Source organism: Micromesistius poutassou, assembly GCF_964030765.1.
Source record: "Micromesistius poutassou genome assembly, chromosome: 7".
NCBI classification, from domain to species: Eukaryota; Metazoa; Chordata; class Actinopteri; order Gadiformes; family Gadidae; genus Micromesistius; species Micromesistius poutassou.
The window spans coordinates 7,037,292-7,055,313 of NC_140277.1; the positions used below are offsets into that span (position 1 = coordinate 7,037,292).

At 46.0% G+C, this 18,022-nt stretch overlaps 1 protein-coding gene across 1 annotated transcript; it reads left to right on the forward strand.

The window, feature by feature from the left end:
* The first annotated feature begins 934 nt into the window (after positions 1-934).
* On the forward strand, positions 935-17,810 carry stox1 (storkhead box 1). Its single transcript, XM_084470966.1, has 4 exons — positions 935-1,403; positions 13,401-13,553; positions 13,918-16,714; positions 17,368-17,810. The coding sequence occupies exons 1-4, from the start codon at positions 1,070-1,072 to the stop codon at positions 17,519-17,521; spliced, it is 3,438 nt and encodes a 1,145-aa protein (XP_084327092.1). The 5' UTR covers positions 935-1,069; the 3' UTR covers positions 17,522-17,810.
* The last annotated feature ends 212 nt before the right edge of the window (positions 17,811-18,022 follow it).

The window sequence follows — 18,022 nt, forward strand, 5'->3', positions numbered from 1 at the left end:
GCATTCGTCTAACAGAGGGGGTATGGTTCTATTTTGCTCGCAATATATAGCAAGGGCTCTGAAAAATGATTGTTGAAAAGAAAACAGAAATCCATTCAGTCAGTATAGTGCAATTGCTTGGAATGGTTTAATTCCAGGTTTCTATAACGGGAGTATAATTTCTAGGTCTTCGATACTCAAGTTAGACGCCCCCGTAAGTCATTAAACTGAGGCCTGGACCTGGAGGCATCTAGGTGTTTAATTGTGCTGCGGGAAGCTACTTGCCATTTAGGCGTCTAGTAGTGGAAATAAGTGCTCCTATTTGGGATTAATGCTGAATCTGTTAACAAAGGTAGCTTTCAGTGTGTTTTTGGCACCTGAATCAGGTAGGGTCTCCTAATGGTGCGTCATTTTTATAAAAAAACACTGAACGGGAACCAAGTCTTTACAAGGCATCCCTTTTTTGGCTGGACCCTTTCCAGACGTCTTGTTTACGAGTGTTTACGAGGACTAAACAAGTTAAGTTTGTATTGCGAACTCATTTGTGGAACAATGTAGGCCTAGTATCGGATTTCTAAATAGACCTATTATTAAGAACTAAAACATACCGTTAATTTATTCGATTTCCCCCCACACAGCAACATAAGTAGATCTGCCAAGCAACTCAAACTCACACACGAATGCCCTTCTGCATAGCGGGTTTGACGCGAAATATTTCAGCTTGAATTGAGTGCCAAGCTTTAAATAAGCTTAAATACAGGGCCACGGTGTGGCATGTTCTGACAAAATAAAACAACAACACACCTGCAAAACACACGAAAACCTGTCTGCCACAAATGGCTGACGGTCCCTCCCTCCGTCTGCCGTCGTCACCGGTTACCTTGGGAGCCGAGAAACTAGCCAGACTTCACTCGCCCCTCTGCCTCACAAAACTACTGGACCCGGACAGGGACCGTCGGAATGCAGTGTATTTACCTCAATGTGTAGTCGGGGACGCCTTGTTTTAATTCATTGAAACCCGACGTGTTGTATTTTTGGAGTTTAGCATGCAACCCGTTTTGTTCTGGTGTAGGTAAGCGGGAGTGTCGCCATGTCTCAACAACCGCGCGCGGTTCAGCTCTCCTCCGCCTCGCTCGCGCTGGTTTTCGGCAGGGACGAGGAGATCTCGCGCACCGGCGGGAAGGCTTCCGCCACTACGGCTGCGGCGAGTGGCCAGGATGTCTTTGCTGACTTCAGGTCTCAAAACCTTCGCAGTTTTTGGAATAAGAGACTCGTCAAGGCCGTGGCCGAAGTGAACTTTCAGGGATGGATGGAGAATCTGGTCCTTTTTCTCCAAGGAAACGCCAACAACTTGGAGGTGATAAGAGAGGCATGGATGCGCCGGGCACTCAGGTCACCAAAAGGCTTCGTCCTCAAAGCTGTTGGTATGTTAAATAAAACATTTATATTATTATATTATTTATATTATTTGACAATATCAAACAGAAGTGTTACTGAGTTAATTGTGATGAATACAAAGCAAATGTTTTATTCAAATGGAAACTCAGAAAGGGTTACTAACTCATTAACAAAGGTCTTATAAACAAAACAGAATATTAATAGTAGTTTATGAGCATTGTTGAATGCAATTTGTACATAGGCCTACATGCAGATTGAGCAAATGCATGTCAACCTTAACGGTATGGTCTAGACCTGTAGGCTTGAATGGAAGGGTGATTCTTAGTTCCTACTGTCAAAACATTGGCAACATGTCGGTCGTCCTCCAAATATATAATCTAGCAGTCTGACACTAGCTTGTGTTTGTCTCAATTGATTAAATCGTTTTACAAAGCTAATGGTTTTTCTTCTGTATCTCCATCGGCTTCTCTCTATCTCTGTATAACGCAGCTTGTGTTTATGTCAGACAAAGGCATCGGTAGAAGACCTTGTATAACTCAGGCATGACGAAATGTCATGGGGTTTAAATGACGGACAGGCCCAAGCCACTTGGCAGTAAATGGAAGGAGATCCTGGACATAATGATAGTCTTCCCTGCACCACAAAACTGGTGGTTTATATTTCTTAACCCAACCTACATGATACAAGATTACTGTGGCATTGTGGTTATATATTTTCTTTGGGCAATAAACTATTACATAATTTTGCAAAACCTCACAGTTTCAGAAGGGTACATCCACATCTACATGCAATTGTGTCATTCATACAGACATTCAGCTGACACACACACACACACACACACACACACACACACACACACACACACACACACACACACACACACACACACACACTCAAAGAAAGGTGCAATCATTTCCAGAAACGAATAACAGTGTCTGTATGCTAAAATCACACAGGCTTCCTTCCCTTCATTCATGATTGAAACTTCCTCCCTCACACACACACACACACACACACACACACACACACACACACACACACACACACACACACACACACACACACACACACAAAGTGATTGTGAGATGACATCTGGCCCAGCTGTGTTTTTCATTCAGCTGCCTTCCTCCTCCTTACCTGTCTGGCTGGTGTTTAGCCTTGGTGTCTGTTCTCTGTCTTACTACCTGTCCATTAAGTGTCAGTAACAGGCAAGCCCTGCTGGGCTGGACCCTGTGATGAGGAAAGGGGGAGTATGGGGGAGGAGTGAGACATGGGGAGTATGAGGGAAGAATGCGAGGAAGGGGTGGAAGACCACACAGGGGCCAGACCTGGGAGCAAATTGAGTGCATGTGGCTGTGAGATGGTGGGGGGCTGTGTGTGTGTGTGTGTGTGTGTGTGTGTGTGTGTGTGTGTGTGTGTGTGTGTGTGTGTGTGTTGGGGTGGATTGAAAAGTGCTATCCTGCTGTGAGGCAGCATGTTTCTGGATTTAAGATTAAAATGTAGTGTGGGCATGCATGAGCACACACACACACACACACACACACACACACACACACACACCATAAGGTCCCCACAAGCTCCAATGTACACAAGAACATTAAATGAGCTCAGAGTCAAATTCAAGACAGACGTGGATAGATGCGGCAACACCAGCAGACCCAACGCGGTTTAGGGTTTCTCCTTTAAAGGGTGAATGTACTTACAGATTCACACCGTATAGCACTCTCACCTAGGACAACACATCTGTGGACAAGACACCTCCTGCCTTTGCATAACAAAGTCACCAGCCTTGTGCTGTGACCATTTATATGGAAATGATCCTCTGTGGATTGTCAGCGTGGTTTACGGCCGGGTTTTTGGCTTGGAGTCAGTCTGCAGTGAATCACCGTTTAACAGGCGGCTCTTTACACAGCCTCTCCCCATTGGATGAATGTCCTTCACTTTCATGGCCATTGGCTGTGGACATTGTGTCTGTATTGATGCAATGACATGACCTCCAGGTTTAACGAATCACTTGCAATTAGAAGATATTTCAGTTTTGAGCTATATATCGTAAAAAAAACAAAAAACTTTTCATCAGATAAGTGGCCTAGGGAGAGCTTTTGCTCTAAGACATACCAGGTGTGGTTGGAGTAGGAATAAAGTGTAGGCCTATATTTGAAGGGAAAAGAAACGGAGGTAGACAAGAAGAGTATAGTTTGTGGTGATTCATTGTGTCAATACCTCATCGTTCTTGTCTGGTTATCTGTGGTGAGGTTCTTCGTGAAAACAGAGCGTTCCTCGGGGGCTCTCCGATCGTGGTAGGGAGGCGAGAGGTCCTGATGTGGTTTATGAGGGCTGCCCAACACCTGTTTCTAGTATCAACATATACATCTAGAAAGTGATTAACCTGAAACGGTATAAGACCCCAAAGGCCACCTTATCTGTGAATTGTGAATACATTGTGTAATCTGTATACATACTGTATCACACAGTACTCATCCCCATGCATTTAGTCATACACATTCATTATGTATAACTTGGGCTTGTGGGAGTTTGGTGGGAGGCGAGGGCTTGATTGAGGAAGGGCTTTGCAGCGAGGTTATGGGGGGTTAACAGAGCAGGGTGAAGAGTTAGCATGAACAGACTCTGTTGTTGTCATCCTGGTGGGAAAGGCCCTGGCCACTACTTGGGTTATCCCCCACCACCTCCTCCCCCACTGCTTCAAATCTCCGATGTCCCTGGCGGTTTTCCTTATCCGTTGTGTCAGCCTTCTGTAGTAACTGTCTTATTTACCCCTCCCCCCAAAAACTTGCAAATGTCAGTTAATTTGAAATTAAGGCTTTTTTTCCCTCTACGCCGGTACTGACTTAAAATAAAAATCTACGGTGAGACTGGCAAGCCAGATTCATTACCACATTCATCAGAATGTGAATTGTACTCATGATGAAAAATACCTTTTGTTTGAGCTATTGCTCACCTCTCCTAATGAAACTACAGTAATGACTTGAGTTAGCCAGGCTTGCTTTAGCTGGATGGACTCCAAGCATGTCTTTTCTGTGCCGCCTGAATCATTTATACAGAGTGAGCTGTATCCTCCCTATCCAATACATGTTAGTTTTCCTTAACTAGCCTCCTCACCCTAATTGCATCAACATGGACTTGAACCTTGACGTGACGGGGGGCAGCCTGTGCTGAACCATGGGATCTCTCAACTAATTGTGGTTATGAATTTTGAGGCTTTTCCTGTGTTCGAGTAATTCAGTGTGAACTCTCTCTCTCTCTCTCTCTCTCTCTCTCTCTCTCTCTCTCTCTCTCTCTCTCTCTCTCTCTCTCTCTCTCTCTCCTGTGCCCAGGTTCCATTTCAAACAGTGTTTCATTTAGGCCACCATACCATAAGGTGGTGAAACATTCCTGAAATGCTTCATTTACCTCTGAGATCATTTCCTGAACTCATGCTCACAGAACTACCCTTCTTTTCTTTACTTTCTGGCGTTTTTTACTTTGCCAGTGTTGTACCTTTTCACACAATCTGTGTCTTTTTTTATGTGGGTGTTTTTTGGACAAAGTTTCAAAACTCTCCCCGCTAATGGCCATAACTCTTCCAGATGCTCCGTTATTGGTCCCGACACCCCCCAATCCTCAGCCTTACTGGGGCTAAATGGCCCACCCTGTCCTGAGTAAGCAGGAAAGGTCAAAGGCTATGACCTCTTTGCAAACTGGCCCTGTTTGGGGTCACAGAGTGTTGCCTTTTTTGCAGTTTCACATTTGTTTTGTCGAGTCAAGGATTTTGTGAAGTTTGTGTGTTATTACAGAATCTCCAGGTGTTTCAATTAGACCCCAAAATATGGCACTTTAAACATTTATTATAATGGTAGTGTCATCTTATGTTACCAGCAATTCATACATGGTTAGCATGGGTGGTCGACTCAAACCCATAACCACGGCAGTGTTGTTGGCGTGCCATGCGGTACCAGTTGAGCTACACGGGAACACCTTATTATAAAGTAGCGTACCCAACATAACATACTTTAATAAAACATTTAGGATTTTCATTTAATACTTTCCTGATCGGTAAAACCCAAGGTGCACCATGAAGGTACTTTCTTCCTGTACTACTTGTCTATAATAACAGGGAGGTGGGGGGAGTTAAGTACTTCATATTTGGCCGCGGTCCAACACACTCAACAGACGCGTATGCTCTGATGTGGTTTATGAGGGCTGCCCAACACCTGTTTCTAGTATCAACATACACATCTAGAAAGTGATTAACCTGAAACGGTATAAGACCCCAAAGGCCACCTTATCTGTGAATTGTGTATACATTATGTAATCTGTATACATACTGTATCACAAAGTACTCATCCCCACAGAGAAATCCAACCTTAAAATGACTTTCTGATACTAATGCATTTAGTTATACACATTCATTATTTGAATGTGTTTCTCTCAGCTAAAGCTGATGCCTTTTATTTGAATACAGTTTGCAAATCTGATTTTGCAAGTTGTTATTTTGGGATGACTTTCAACATCAGTGTATGTTGGTACTGAAACACAATTTATGACTCTCTTCACTCTGGATGTACGACTCTTAAAATGTCTATGTCAAATAAATTGCTCCCCAGCTTGTGATACAGCCTACCACTATGAAGGCATCATATATTGAACCCTAACCTAACCCATATGTTTTATTAAGTTTATATAATATATTCCTATGGCCTATTCCTTCCCAGCAGGGAGTCCAATCTATACCATGCCACAAAACCACCAGTGGAATGTTTTTGGAGGAAACTATAAACCAAGTATCCTAGTCCCAAGTGTTTCTTTCCTCATATCTGTCCAAATATATCACACGTTAACGCGACCATCTGGCCTCACATAATAATATACCAGGAATAGAATGTTGATCCCACATTAATATGAAGACTTCTGGAGAAGTAAGATGGATTAGAATTTAGAACTTTTTGTTTATGAACCAAATTGTGGATTACAAAAAAAGAATAACATTTGATACGTGACAAGAGGCTGAACCAGAGAGAAAGAGAGAGAGACATAGACATAGACATCAGGATCAGCTTAAATCCAGCTTGCGCTCTACCTCTGTGGCAACACGAACACGGACAGCCCACACACACACACACACACACACCTGAAATGTGTGGCAGTAGATTCTCTCCCATGGAAGATGAAGCACATTGCCCCCAATTTAGACCAGCCGGCCAGCCCTTTGTATTGACCCACACAAAAAAGCTCTCTGATATCCATGGCCCGTTGCCAAAAACAACAGATACGGGGTACCTCTGCATCCGTCTGCTCTCCTACCCTGTTGAGTGTTCAGCTTCACTCTTTCACTGCTCTCACCAGGGAAAGGGGTAAGGGGTCCGCACAGAAGGGGGTGGTTCAATATTAATATAAATCTGGCATCGCGATTAGCCTTCAGATTGCTGACAGGATGTTTTCTTTACCTTTTTATAATCGTTAGAGTATGTGATCCTAGCAATGTATTTGATTTGGATGGCTTACACGGTACAGCCCATACCTTTATGAGGGCAAGGTCAAAGTGCCTCACTGCGAGCACTTGTGGGAAAGTGAGACTGCAGGGTTCAGTCAGCAGACGTGGCCGACGGCGACGACTCATACTCTGGGACAGGACCGAGCATGGAGCGCTGCGCAGACTAATCAGCAGGAAATGGTTTTCGTCTGTGCCCAAGCAGTGACTGCCCTCATGCTTGATTAAATGTTGTTGAAGTTGTTTCTGTAAATGGTGCTTTTCTGGTTTGTGTGTGTGTGTGTGTGTGTGTGTGTGTGTGTGTGTGTGTGTGTGTGTGTGTGTGTGTGTGTGTGTGTGTGTGTGTGTGTGTGTGTGTGTGTGTGTGCTTGTGCCCATGTGCGCACCGCGCATGCATGGGGTGAGGGTGGAAGGGAAGGATTGGGCAAATAAATCATTGAAAAAGAAATCCACTAAAGACCTGAGTGCACCACCTCAAAATCCCAACCTCTGTACTACAGCTTTAATCCATTAAACAAAAAAAACAAAAATGAATGTTAAAACCACAGTCCACAAAAATCGTGGTATAACAAGCTGTAAGGCTGTTGGTGTGTGAAGCTCTGACATCTTGTCAATGCATCAACAGAATGAGGGCACTGCACCATTCAGGAGTGGTAATTGTATAATGTTACAACATAGCACTCTGGGCTATGGAACAGAATACACGGTAATTCCTCTATTGTCAAACGTTTCAAAGACCGGGTGGTCATGGGAAATAAGGAACATTTCCCAGGGCAATTTTGATAGTGCTCCATATGTCTTCACAGCACTCGGATCATGTGTCTGTTATTTCCCTATCCCAAACTCACTTTTAGAATGGAATGTGGATTGACATAACTTGCTTTATCAATATGATTCCAAGTGAATAGTTGGCAAAAATAGTTACTGTGTGTCTCCTAAGTTTTTAAGTTGTATATATGTGCGAGCAATTTGGTTCCCATCTGGTTGCCCCGTTCTGGTGCTGTTGACTTAGTTTGTGCTCACTTGCAGATTGGGCCCTTTCTTGTTTATTTGTCGTCATTCTTTGTTACACTGCCTGTAAGCGAAAAACGCCCACTTGGGTGGGTTTCTATGGTGACCCCAGTCAACACATGCTCTTGTCTGTTTCTCTCTTCACAGTCTGCATGAAAAGCAATTCCGCAAAGCATGACCACAAGAGTTGCATTGAGGGATTTAGTTTTTCCTCCCAAGATGTTGGTATATAAGTGCACAATGACAATTCCTATTGTATTTCTACAAGTTAAATTTACCAATTTAAGTCGGTCAGCATGTCTTTCTGTGACTGTCTGGCAGTCTGTCTGGCAGTAATACTTAAGTTATATTGTCAATGATTTCAACACTGATTCCCATTCATAACAGGATGAGTTCATATTTCTTTAATGAATCCAATGTGGGAAAGAGCTTATTGTTGCAAATCAAATGCTATAAAAAGGCATCCTTTAGACATTTGGTTGTAGCCGTTTATGGCATCCTTGAATTTCTATATCATGCTTTCATATTCATAGAGTACATTACATAGTACTTAATAGTACTTTACAGATTACACCCAGGCTGGTACTAACCAGCCTAGGGGTACTAGTCAGTCGGTATACTAGACAATTTACCCACTTTCCTCACAGTATCCAACCCCCACTTCTACTACTCAATAGAAATTGCACAATTTGAACACAATGTTGTTACTGCTAGATTAAAAAAATGTTATCAGGGGTAGACAAACACAGTACACAGAAGTTGTGCTGTGTTTGTGATAACAAGTTTAGAAGAAATGCTGGTGCCTAGCTAGCTAGAGGAAAGATTTTACTGTGTGAAAGGATCTTTAACTTGGTTTATTGGGTCATTTACTGCAGGTGCCACACATGCACACGCACGAGCGCTCACATGTGCACATACACACACACACACACACACACACACACACACACACACACACACACACACACACACACACACACACACACACACACACACAGAAAGAAGGGTGTGCCACTGAGGGGGGCCCACAAGTGCAGCAGATATGAGAAAGCCAAGACAAAGACAACACAGCAGTGGGGACAATGAGGGCGTGGCAGCATAAATCACAGCACATCTCTCCGGTTACTGAGCACGCACACACACATGGAAGAGCTCCACTTGGATGTCTCCCTCGCGGCCCTGAGACTCACCAAAGCTTGTCCTGCACACAGTCTCCATCAGTGACTGAAAACAAAAGGCTAGCGCTGGCATTTTAGTCCAGCGCCTCAAGTTCACACTGACTGCTGCCACACACACTGACTCTCTAATGAGGGAGAGAAAGATTAGCACTTTGTTTACTGCAGAGATCAGAGCAGCGATGGAGGGTTGAGATAAGTGAGTGTGGGTCCGTGTTGAGGGCTGGTGTGTGTGTGTGTGTGTGTGTGTTGTTGTATGTGTGTGTGAGTTGGGTGTTTGTGCGTGACCCAGGACCAAGTTCAGCTGTGTGTGTGTGTGTGTATGTGTGTGTGTGTGTTATCTACTGTGTGTAAAAATGTTTGTAATTGTATGTGTGTGTTTGTGTGCGAGTACATGTGTTGGGTGTGTGTGCATGTGGGACCTTAGGGGATGGTTGCGGGAACAAAGCTCTCTTTTTCTGGTTAGATCTCACCATGGATTACATTATGGTGGAAGGTCAAGGCCTTGATCCTATGATTATATTTGGTGTAAACATTTCCCCCTTATAGGCTTTGAGTATGTTTTTGCCGTTATTTTCTGAAATTCCTATATTTAACTATGTACAACTTTGTAGTATTACTCATGTAAAATTCCCTCTGAATTCAATTATCATTTACTAGCTGGGAAATCTGGAATGCAGCAAGGACTGCAAAAGACTGGGAATAAACAACAACCTAATAAAGATAACACGGATATGATGGGAGGGACATTGTTCATTCAGTCAGTATCAGCAGATTCAGAAGTCTTTGGCTTATTGATCTCAGTGCTATAGTTCACAAACAGTGTGTGTGTGTGTGTGTGTCTATGTCTGACTGCTGCTTCCATCAATGACCCTTAAAGTTTAATACATGCATATTAAGTCATCTCTGCACGCACACATTTAGTATAGACATGCTTGCCGCCAAAAAGCCCAACTGGCTCAACAGTCTTCTGTCAGGGGATCTCATTCTTGCGGTGGGTTGAAATGTATTTCTGTGTGCTGGTCATCCACTGGCCATTGGCCCATGGCTCTTGAACCTTTGGAATCTAGCGTGAATGTGAGAGGTTATTGTGTGAGAGCATTCAAGGTAATGCAATCAATCATGAAATGGGACTCATGCGCCATGTGGATTCTAAGCTAAGCCTGTGCAATCATGTGAATCCATATGGTATTGATCAACCAGGAGGCAGCGACCTATGGTGGCGGAGGAATGAGGAAATATCTGCGTCAATCCCCATCAGCCACAACGACCGAATGGGATTTCAATCATCCTCCCATCATTTCTGCATCTTAACTGCGAGCAGCTGTTGCCTCACAGGGTCTGTATGTCGTTTATGACATGGGTGTGTGTTTTAATGCACAAATTAACCAATACTTCAATTGAGGCGACTCATCATTTCTACACATCTTTTGCTGATTACGGTTATATAGCTTCAATAAAGTGTAAACTTCAAGGCACCACAACAGTGCCCCGTCTGGAGCATCTGGAGTATGTCCTGCCTTGCCTCACAGTCCCATTGGCTCCCTAGCGCGCCCGCCTTTCTCCTCTCCGTGGCATGGGGTTCCGTTGCCAAGGCATCTGCGAGGGTATTCAATTCATGCTGTGTATGACAATGGGTGTAATGTCCGCGTACCGGGTCTTGGATTACAGGAACACAAAGTACTGTCGTCGTCCCGCTCCCCCCCACCCCCCAGCCAGGAGGGAATAGATGGTTAGCACGCCATAGCCTCCACTATACGGTCACGCCCGCTAATGTTAGTCTCAATAAACACCAATCCACAAGCTGCCTCCTCCTCCTCTCGCCACCCAGACTTCATTCCAAATAAACGTTCTGCCCTGAACACAAACACCTTTTGCGTCGGTGATCTCCCAGGTCTTCTTTTTAACGTTGGTCTGGGCTGCTGTGAAGGAGCAGGGGAGAAGACCCTAGCTATGTGCAACAAAGCGCTTTAGCGCCCCAGGACATTTCTCTTTTCAGTTAGCTTATAGGATAAGAGCTCTCGAGCAGGACATCCTGTTTAGAAGCAGGTAGGGAAGGGGGGTGGGGGATTACACACACACACACACACACACACACACACACACACACACACACACACACACACACACACACACACACACACACACACACGCACACACCTGAAATTATTCATGTTCGGCTCTTTCCTTAAATTAGTTAGTTAAATAGGACTCATAATTAATGTATTCTGGATAAAGAGAGAAAAATGATATTATGAGATCATATGAACTCTGGGTTGTTTAAAACATTAAATAAATGAACGGATTTTCCATTTATCTAAATTATCTAAATTGCATTTGTGATTAATACACATTTGTGATTAATGCAGCAATTACATTTCCATCTTGAACCTTTTCATCATCCTGCACTAAATCTGTCTGGTAATATTGTCTGTAACTCTCTGACATTGAAAAGTGAAAAAAAAACATTCCTTTCTGTGTGTGGAAGTGTGTAAATGTTTCAGCTTGCACTGTGCATAGGTTTGTGTGTGTGTCTGTGTGTGTGCAATCTAGTATGGCAGTTGATTAGTGGTTTATGTGCTCTGTTTTAAAAGTGGTTCAAGTGTGAATGTTGTAAATGTTTACTTAAAAGAGAGAGTAAGCTTGGCAGTGTTTTCACTAAATGACCTAGGGTTGATGGGAGACACACACACACACACACACACACACACACACACACACACACACACACACACACACACACACACACACACAATAATCATTGTTTCTACATAATTTGGCAGAACTACACTATTTAATTTGGAGCTGTGTCACCTCCACCTGGCCTGGTATTTGATCTCAACCCTATCCTGTTGCTAAGCCCTGTCCCGCCTTGTTTTAATGAGCTGTAGCTCATTAACTAAAAGCAATTTCCCAGTCCCTTGCGTAAGGTCATGGGGATGCCCTTGTATGTGAAGTTGTTCTGTTACAGTTGAACCACCTCAGTAATCTCTCAGTGCAGCCAAGAATCAGATACTTTTCTGCACTGGCTCAAACTAGCTTGTATGACATTTGCCATGGAAACTCACTGCCCGGTAGTAGGAATCCCTGTCCCAAATATCTGTAGGCTATATTAACATACATAAAACGCCACATAGGGCCTATAGCGGATCAAGTGGTATTTTGCCTGCTAGCCTTCAATGTTACACCTAATTGACCTTGTAGAACAAAATGGCATAACAGAACGTTTCAATTCTGGCCTCCCTAGTGCCGGCTTTACTTGGAGATTAGGAAAAGCTGCCGTCAAATTTTGAATTAAATGTTATTTGAAAAACAATAAATCACAGTCTCATGTCTGCGGGGGCATAGCATCTCAACTGCGCTAAGTAAAATACATCACAGACAACATTTCGAGCAAATGAGAAGCAACCTGTTGTTTTAACATGTCAACACGCAGTCAGGCAGATGAATTATTGAGAACCAACTGTCACTAGGTCCACAATATATCAGGGTTGTATACATCACGTGCTAATATGGGCATTGGGAAGCTTTGATGTCCCTGTACCTTAAGGCCATTTATTGTGGTACAAAACAGACCAGAGCTAGTGAAAACCTGTTTCCTCAAAGGGAGACCAATCACTTAGTTCAACTAATTTAATTGTCTGATTTATGTATGGGGGGGGTGCTCCGTGGAAGTCTTTGGTGGCGAGATGAAACGGCTCTGAAATGCCTGTGTTTTTCTGTGTTTGTTTGAAAGGCACTCATTTTATATTTTCAAAGCCCTGCGGCTTCTGTTTGATGGGTGACCAATGCTTGTGAACAAGTCAACCCCAAATTCTGGTCCGGAATGGGGATTTTGATCTGGGAGTCTGTGTATAGTAGAAGGCGAACCAGTGTTTTCACAAGGACAAAATGTCTCAGAGTCATCTTTCCATTTAGCCTATTTTTCTTTCCTTGTCTTTCCTTTACTTATCGCAGAACCTTGGTCTACAGGGCAATTCCCCGCGGGATGGAGAGTGGATTTTTATGTTATGGGGGGTGGCGGGTGGGATATATGATCTGACCAGCAGACAGACCTGTGGTCAGTTCTTGGCGGTTAAAGGAATTCTGTGGCCTGCCTCTCTATAGAAGGAATTTCAATAGCATCGAGGCAAGGTTGACATAACTAACATGAGTAGACCACCCTAGTCATGATTTAAAATGTGGCCGTGGTCAGGAATGTGAACTTAAGTTCCTGCATAGGAGTGTGTTTGTTATGGCAAAGAAGAAGTCAGAGGCCACCGCTATTTTACCCAGGTACACTTTAAACTGTGTGAATTATAGCAAGACCCACCTGTTTGACCCGGAATGTGTCTGTGTTTGTGTTTCAGGTGACTTGTCCCCCATCCAGATGTTGCCTGTCTCGCAGTCCCAGTTTATTCCCTTGGCTGAGGTGCTGTGCTCAGCCATTTCAGACATGAACTCATCCCAAACCACTGTCTCCCAGGAAGCACTCGTCAACCACATGAGCAAAGCCCATCCAGGTAACACACCGCTAGATAAGTCTGGTGACTGGGGTGTTTGACTTCCAACTAGGCACTGTATTCAATCCCCTATGTCTACAGCCTACCTGTAGGCATTCCTGAGGAATATACCTTACCCCTTACCTGCTCCTTAATGTTTCAGAATTCACTGTAAATCGCTGACATCCCTATAAAAGCATCTGTCAAATGAGTAATAGTAATAGTAATAGTAATAGTAATAGGAATACATCTTCAGCCCATACTAAACAAAGGCAGCAAGCCTACATACATATCCAGTCTTCAGTTGACATAAAATCTATCCCTAATATTCCCAAATTGTGATTTCATAGAATACCCTTTTGTTCCTTTTGTGCGCTCCGTCCAGGAATGACCATCCCCTCTCAGGACATCCTGTACAACGCTCTGGGCGCGCTGATCAAGGAGCGCAAGATCTACCACACGGGGGAGGGCTACTTCATCGTGACCCCGCAGACCTACTTCATCACCAACAGCCTGGTCCGCGAGAAGAACTGGTGGGCCTCGCCCTCGGGGGACGACCCTCCCTCCCCTCCCCCCATCACCTACCTGCTGAGCAACGAGGCCTGCGACGTGGACAGCGCTCACGCCCCCCTGGTGGCGCACTGCAAGTCCTGCAGCTGTTTCGCACCTCCCCAAGCGACGCCCATTGCAGCCGCGGCACCAACCGCCACCGCGGCCGCCACCCCACCCTCGGTGGTTCCCGACGGCCACTCGACGGTCACCGTATCCATCAGCGAGTGCACGGGCAAGAGCTTGAAGTGGCCGCGACCGTCGGAGCACAAGCCCACGCTGGTGCATCAGTCCACCTCCACGGCGGCCGACTACCAGCCCAGCGAGCTCAGCAAGACCACGGCGACCACCAACGCCACGAGCCGCAAGGACAAAGACTGCAAGGACAGCAAGTCGGGGAGGAAGTTCGGCCTCAGTCTTTTCTGGAGGAACGGAGCAAAAAAGGAAAAGCCAAAGAAGGAGTACGCCTCATTCTCGGGTCAGTTTCCTCCGGAGGAGTGGCCGGTCCGGGACGAGGAAGACCTCAACAACCTACCTCGGGACCTGGAGCACGCCATCATCAAACGCATAAACCCTGAGCTCACCGTAGATAACCTGACGCGGCACACGGTCCTCATGAAGAAGCTGGAGGATCGAGGGGAGAGAGCGATTGAAAAGGTGCAGGAGAGAGTCGTTGACAAGGGGGAACGGGTGGACAGAGGCGTGGATAAGGGTATATCCACTGAAATCCTTACAGTTTCAAAACCCCGGCACCATCAGTCATCGCGGGGGGCAGGGGTGGGCAGGAGGTCGGTCCCCAAGGCTTCCCGCAGCAAGCGGAGGCCCTACTCCTCCAGGGAGAAGCACAGGGAAAAGGAGAAGGAGAGAGCTAGGAACAAGACCCAAATGTGTGAGGAAGAATACCCCGAGGAGGGAGACCTTGTCCCCTCTCGGCTCCAACCAGACGTCCTTGTGGATGAGCCGGAGCACCTGGAGGGAGCCGGAGCTGGGGCTGACGAGAAGTGTGTGTATAAAAAGCGCATCGATAACCCTTTCCACGCTCAGCCAATTAGTGACACCGCAACCCCGGTAACACTCACCACCAATTGCCAGAGAACTATCGCCAACAACAAAGGGCATAGGAGGCGGGACACGAAGGAGAGCCGGACATCAGGGGCAGGGAGGAAGGAGCGCACAGGGCTCCGTTCCAAGTCATGGGATCCGCATCCGACCAAAGTTATTGTACCGGACACGCAGCACGCAGGCGAATCCTGCACAGCCAATGACAGGTATGCCTGTCTCCGCGAGGGGGAACTCGCCGCAGATAATCACCTCCAGGTGGATATAAAGCTGAGCCGAGAGCTCCCCTTGGGCTACAGCTCAGTCTACCCTCAGAGCAGCACGCTCAGGATAGACGACAAGCTCAGACACCAGACGGGGCCGGGCAACGTGGAGGCCAGGGCACCGGAGGACGAACCCAGGCCTACGCATGAGCGGCAGGGCGGGGGTTCTGCAGACAGCCACCGGCACCAGGGGGAGCAGTCGACGACGACGGCGGCGGAGGTCCCTGCTCACATCCTACTATACTCTGATGCCGATGTCATCCTCCCTACTCATCCGTACGATGCAGCGCTTAAAATGGGTGAGCCGGCAGTACCTTGGACTAAAGCTAACGCTTCTCTTCAGCGGACACACTCCCTCAGGCATGCAGAGAAACAGGAAGATAACCTGCACAGGCCTGATCTGCTCCACTCACACCAACAGCCTGGAGATTTCACCGCAAATCGACGGCAACAGGTGGCAGAAGCCCACGTGGCCGTGGGTGTGAATAGAGAACTGTTTAACAGGCCGGAGCTGGCTGCAGACAGCGGCTCCTTGTTGACCAACAGCCACGACTTCGAGGAAGATGACCACCGGCTCTATCAGGACGAAGAGGTGGACGAGGACGCCTGCAGCTCCTTGTATTTGAACGAGGAGGAGATGGTAGACGGCCCACCCTACGTCCCAGCCCTAGCTGATCATCACAGCCACAATGTGGTTTACCCGGACTACGACTCCGATATGCATTACCATAAGTTCCCCCGTGTTCAGCCACATGACCCCCGCCGCTACCCGCCACCGGCCCATTCCAGCAGGACAGAAGACTGGGACAGCACCATGGCTCATACAGACAGCTTCACTGCAGCCACCCAGGGGGAACGCTCTCTGAGTCCCAACAGACTAAGGCAGAACAGCTGGGGTCATCAACCCCACAGTCAGATCAGTAGATCCCCAGGGTTCCAGTGCGAGGCAGGCACCAGGCGAGCAACACTGCCCACCTTGGAGCCACGGCAGGGGGCCAGTGTTGGCCTAGACCCCCTGGAGCCCCCTGAGTCGGCGGACAGCAGCATCTTTGATTACTGCCAGACCAGCGAGGTGGAATCCGACGCCGAAACCGTTCGGCGGTCTGTCGGTGAGGGGGACGGCGAGTCTGCTCACTGGGGGGCGGAGCTGGAGCAGGAAGCCGCAGAGGAGCAACAGGAGAGGGCGGTGGTGAACGGAACCCCTCAGAGCCATGTGGTCGGACGGAGAATGCCCAGTGGAGCCGGGACCGACATGGGGGAGATTGCAGAGAACCTGAGCATCACAGGGGATAGTGGAATAGACTCCCCGAGGTAAGGGATAATTTATCTCTTTATTTGGGAAAGGATAGCGTGTTAGTGGATATGGTTTCCACTCTTAGCCAAAAGGTACTAGAGCAAGATGCCTAACTCCTACCTGTACATTGACAGCATGCATTTTAAAGAAATCACTGTAAGTAGTAATGGTAATGATATGTTCTTGCTACTTTAAGTACCATATAGATATTTTAGCCCATATCCAGTAACTAAAGGAGCCCTATTCCCTCATGGTGTTGCAGGGCGGGCTTATACCCCCATCTGTGGACGTGCGACAGTCTGAGGCTCAAGGGATAAGGAAAGATAATAAGCTATACTGGCGATAGTTAACCTCTGGGTTAGATGTCCAATTGAGTGCCTCAACAACTTGTGTTTTAGCCTTTTATGTAGCGTGCGATGAAGCTGAATAAACAGTATGTAGCCAATTACAGCACCTAGTGTTTGCACAGGAGGCAGTGATTATCATAATAAGTATGATTACAGCCATGGCACTTTCTTATATTTTCATGAGATAATGAAGGGAAGGAAAAACAAGCCTTTTGCCATTAACTCACTCCATTATATGGATATTATTATTACATACATTATAATATTTAGAGGGCAGGTAATATGTCAACTAAGAAAATGTGTGCGTGTGTTCTGTTCTGTAGGACCCGCGTGAGTCTGGCCACCAACAACACAGTGATTCTGGAGGGTCTGAAGAAGAGAGGTTTCTTGCAGAACTTGGAGAAGCTGCATTCCAAGAGCAGCACTATACGACCACAGAGCTCCCTGCTGCAGCTCACCCCCGTTATGAATGTATAGTGTGGCTTCTGGCCTGGGCCTCTTGGTCTGCCCCGTCACGGGAGTGGGGCTAATTGTTTCTGAATGACTCCCCGTCACAACAACACAAGACTCACCCAGTGGCCTGGATGCAACGTGTATTATGTACATATGTGTAATTTTCTTTTGTACATGATTTAATGCAATATATTCTAATATCTGCACGTATACAGAGCAAATGCTGTGTGGTTTAAAATGTAGGGTTTATTTAGAGCTATTTACTGCTCATTGAATTTTTTTTTTATCCACATTGAATGTCTGGAAAATAGGATTCGTCCCAGCATTTGATTTTTCTCTTTGTCTTTGCAAATAATCAAAAAATAAATCATAAAAGTACACTAATTAATTTTCATGGAGTTGATACTTGAAAAGCCCTAGAACACACACGACTTGTACCAATGCTGGTCAAGGATTAAGGACAACTTATCAATGAGTTATTTATAGGAAGTGATTTATAGGAACTTGCCTCCCAGCAAGACTTGT

Excerpts from the sequence above, each read along its gene's own strand:
- stox1 (XM_084470966.1), top strand. The coding sequence starts at position 1,070 with ATGTCTCAACAACCGCGCGCGGTTCAGCTCTCCTCCGCCTCGCTCGCG. Across the intron at positions 1,404-13,400 it reads CTTCGTCCTCAAAGCTGTTG|GTGACTTGTCCCCCATCCAG; the intron begins GTATGTTAAATA and ends TTTGTGTTTCAG. Across the intron at positions 16,715-17,367 it reads AGTGGAATAGACTCCCCGAG|GACCCGCGTGAGTCTGGCCA; the intron begins GTAAGGGATAAT and ends TCTGTTCTGTAG.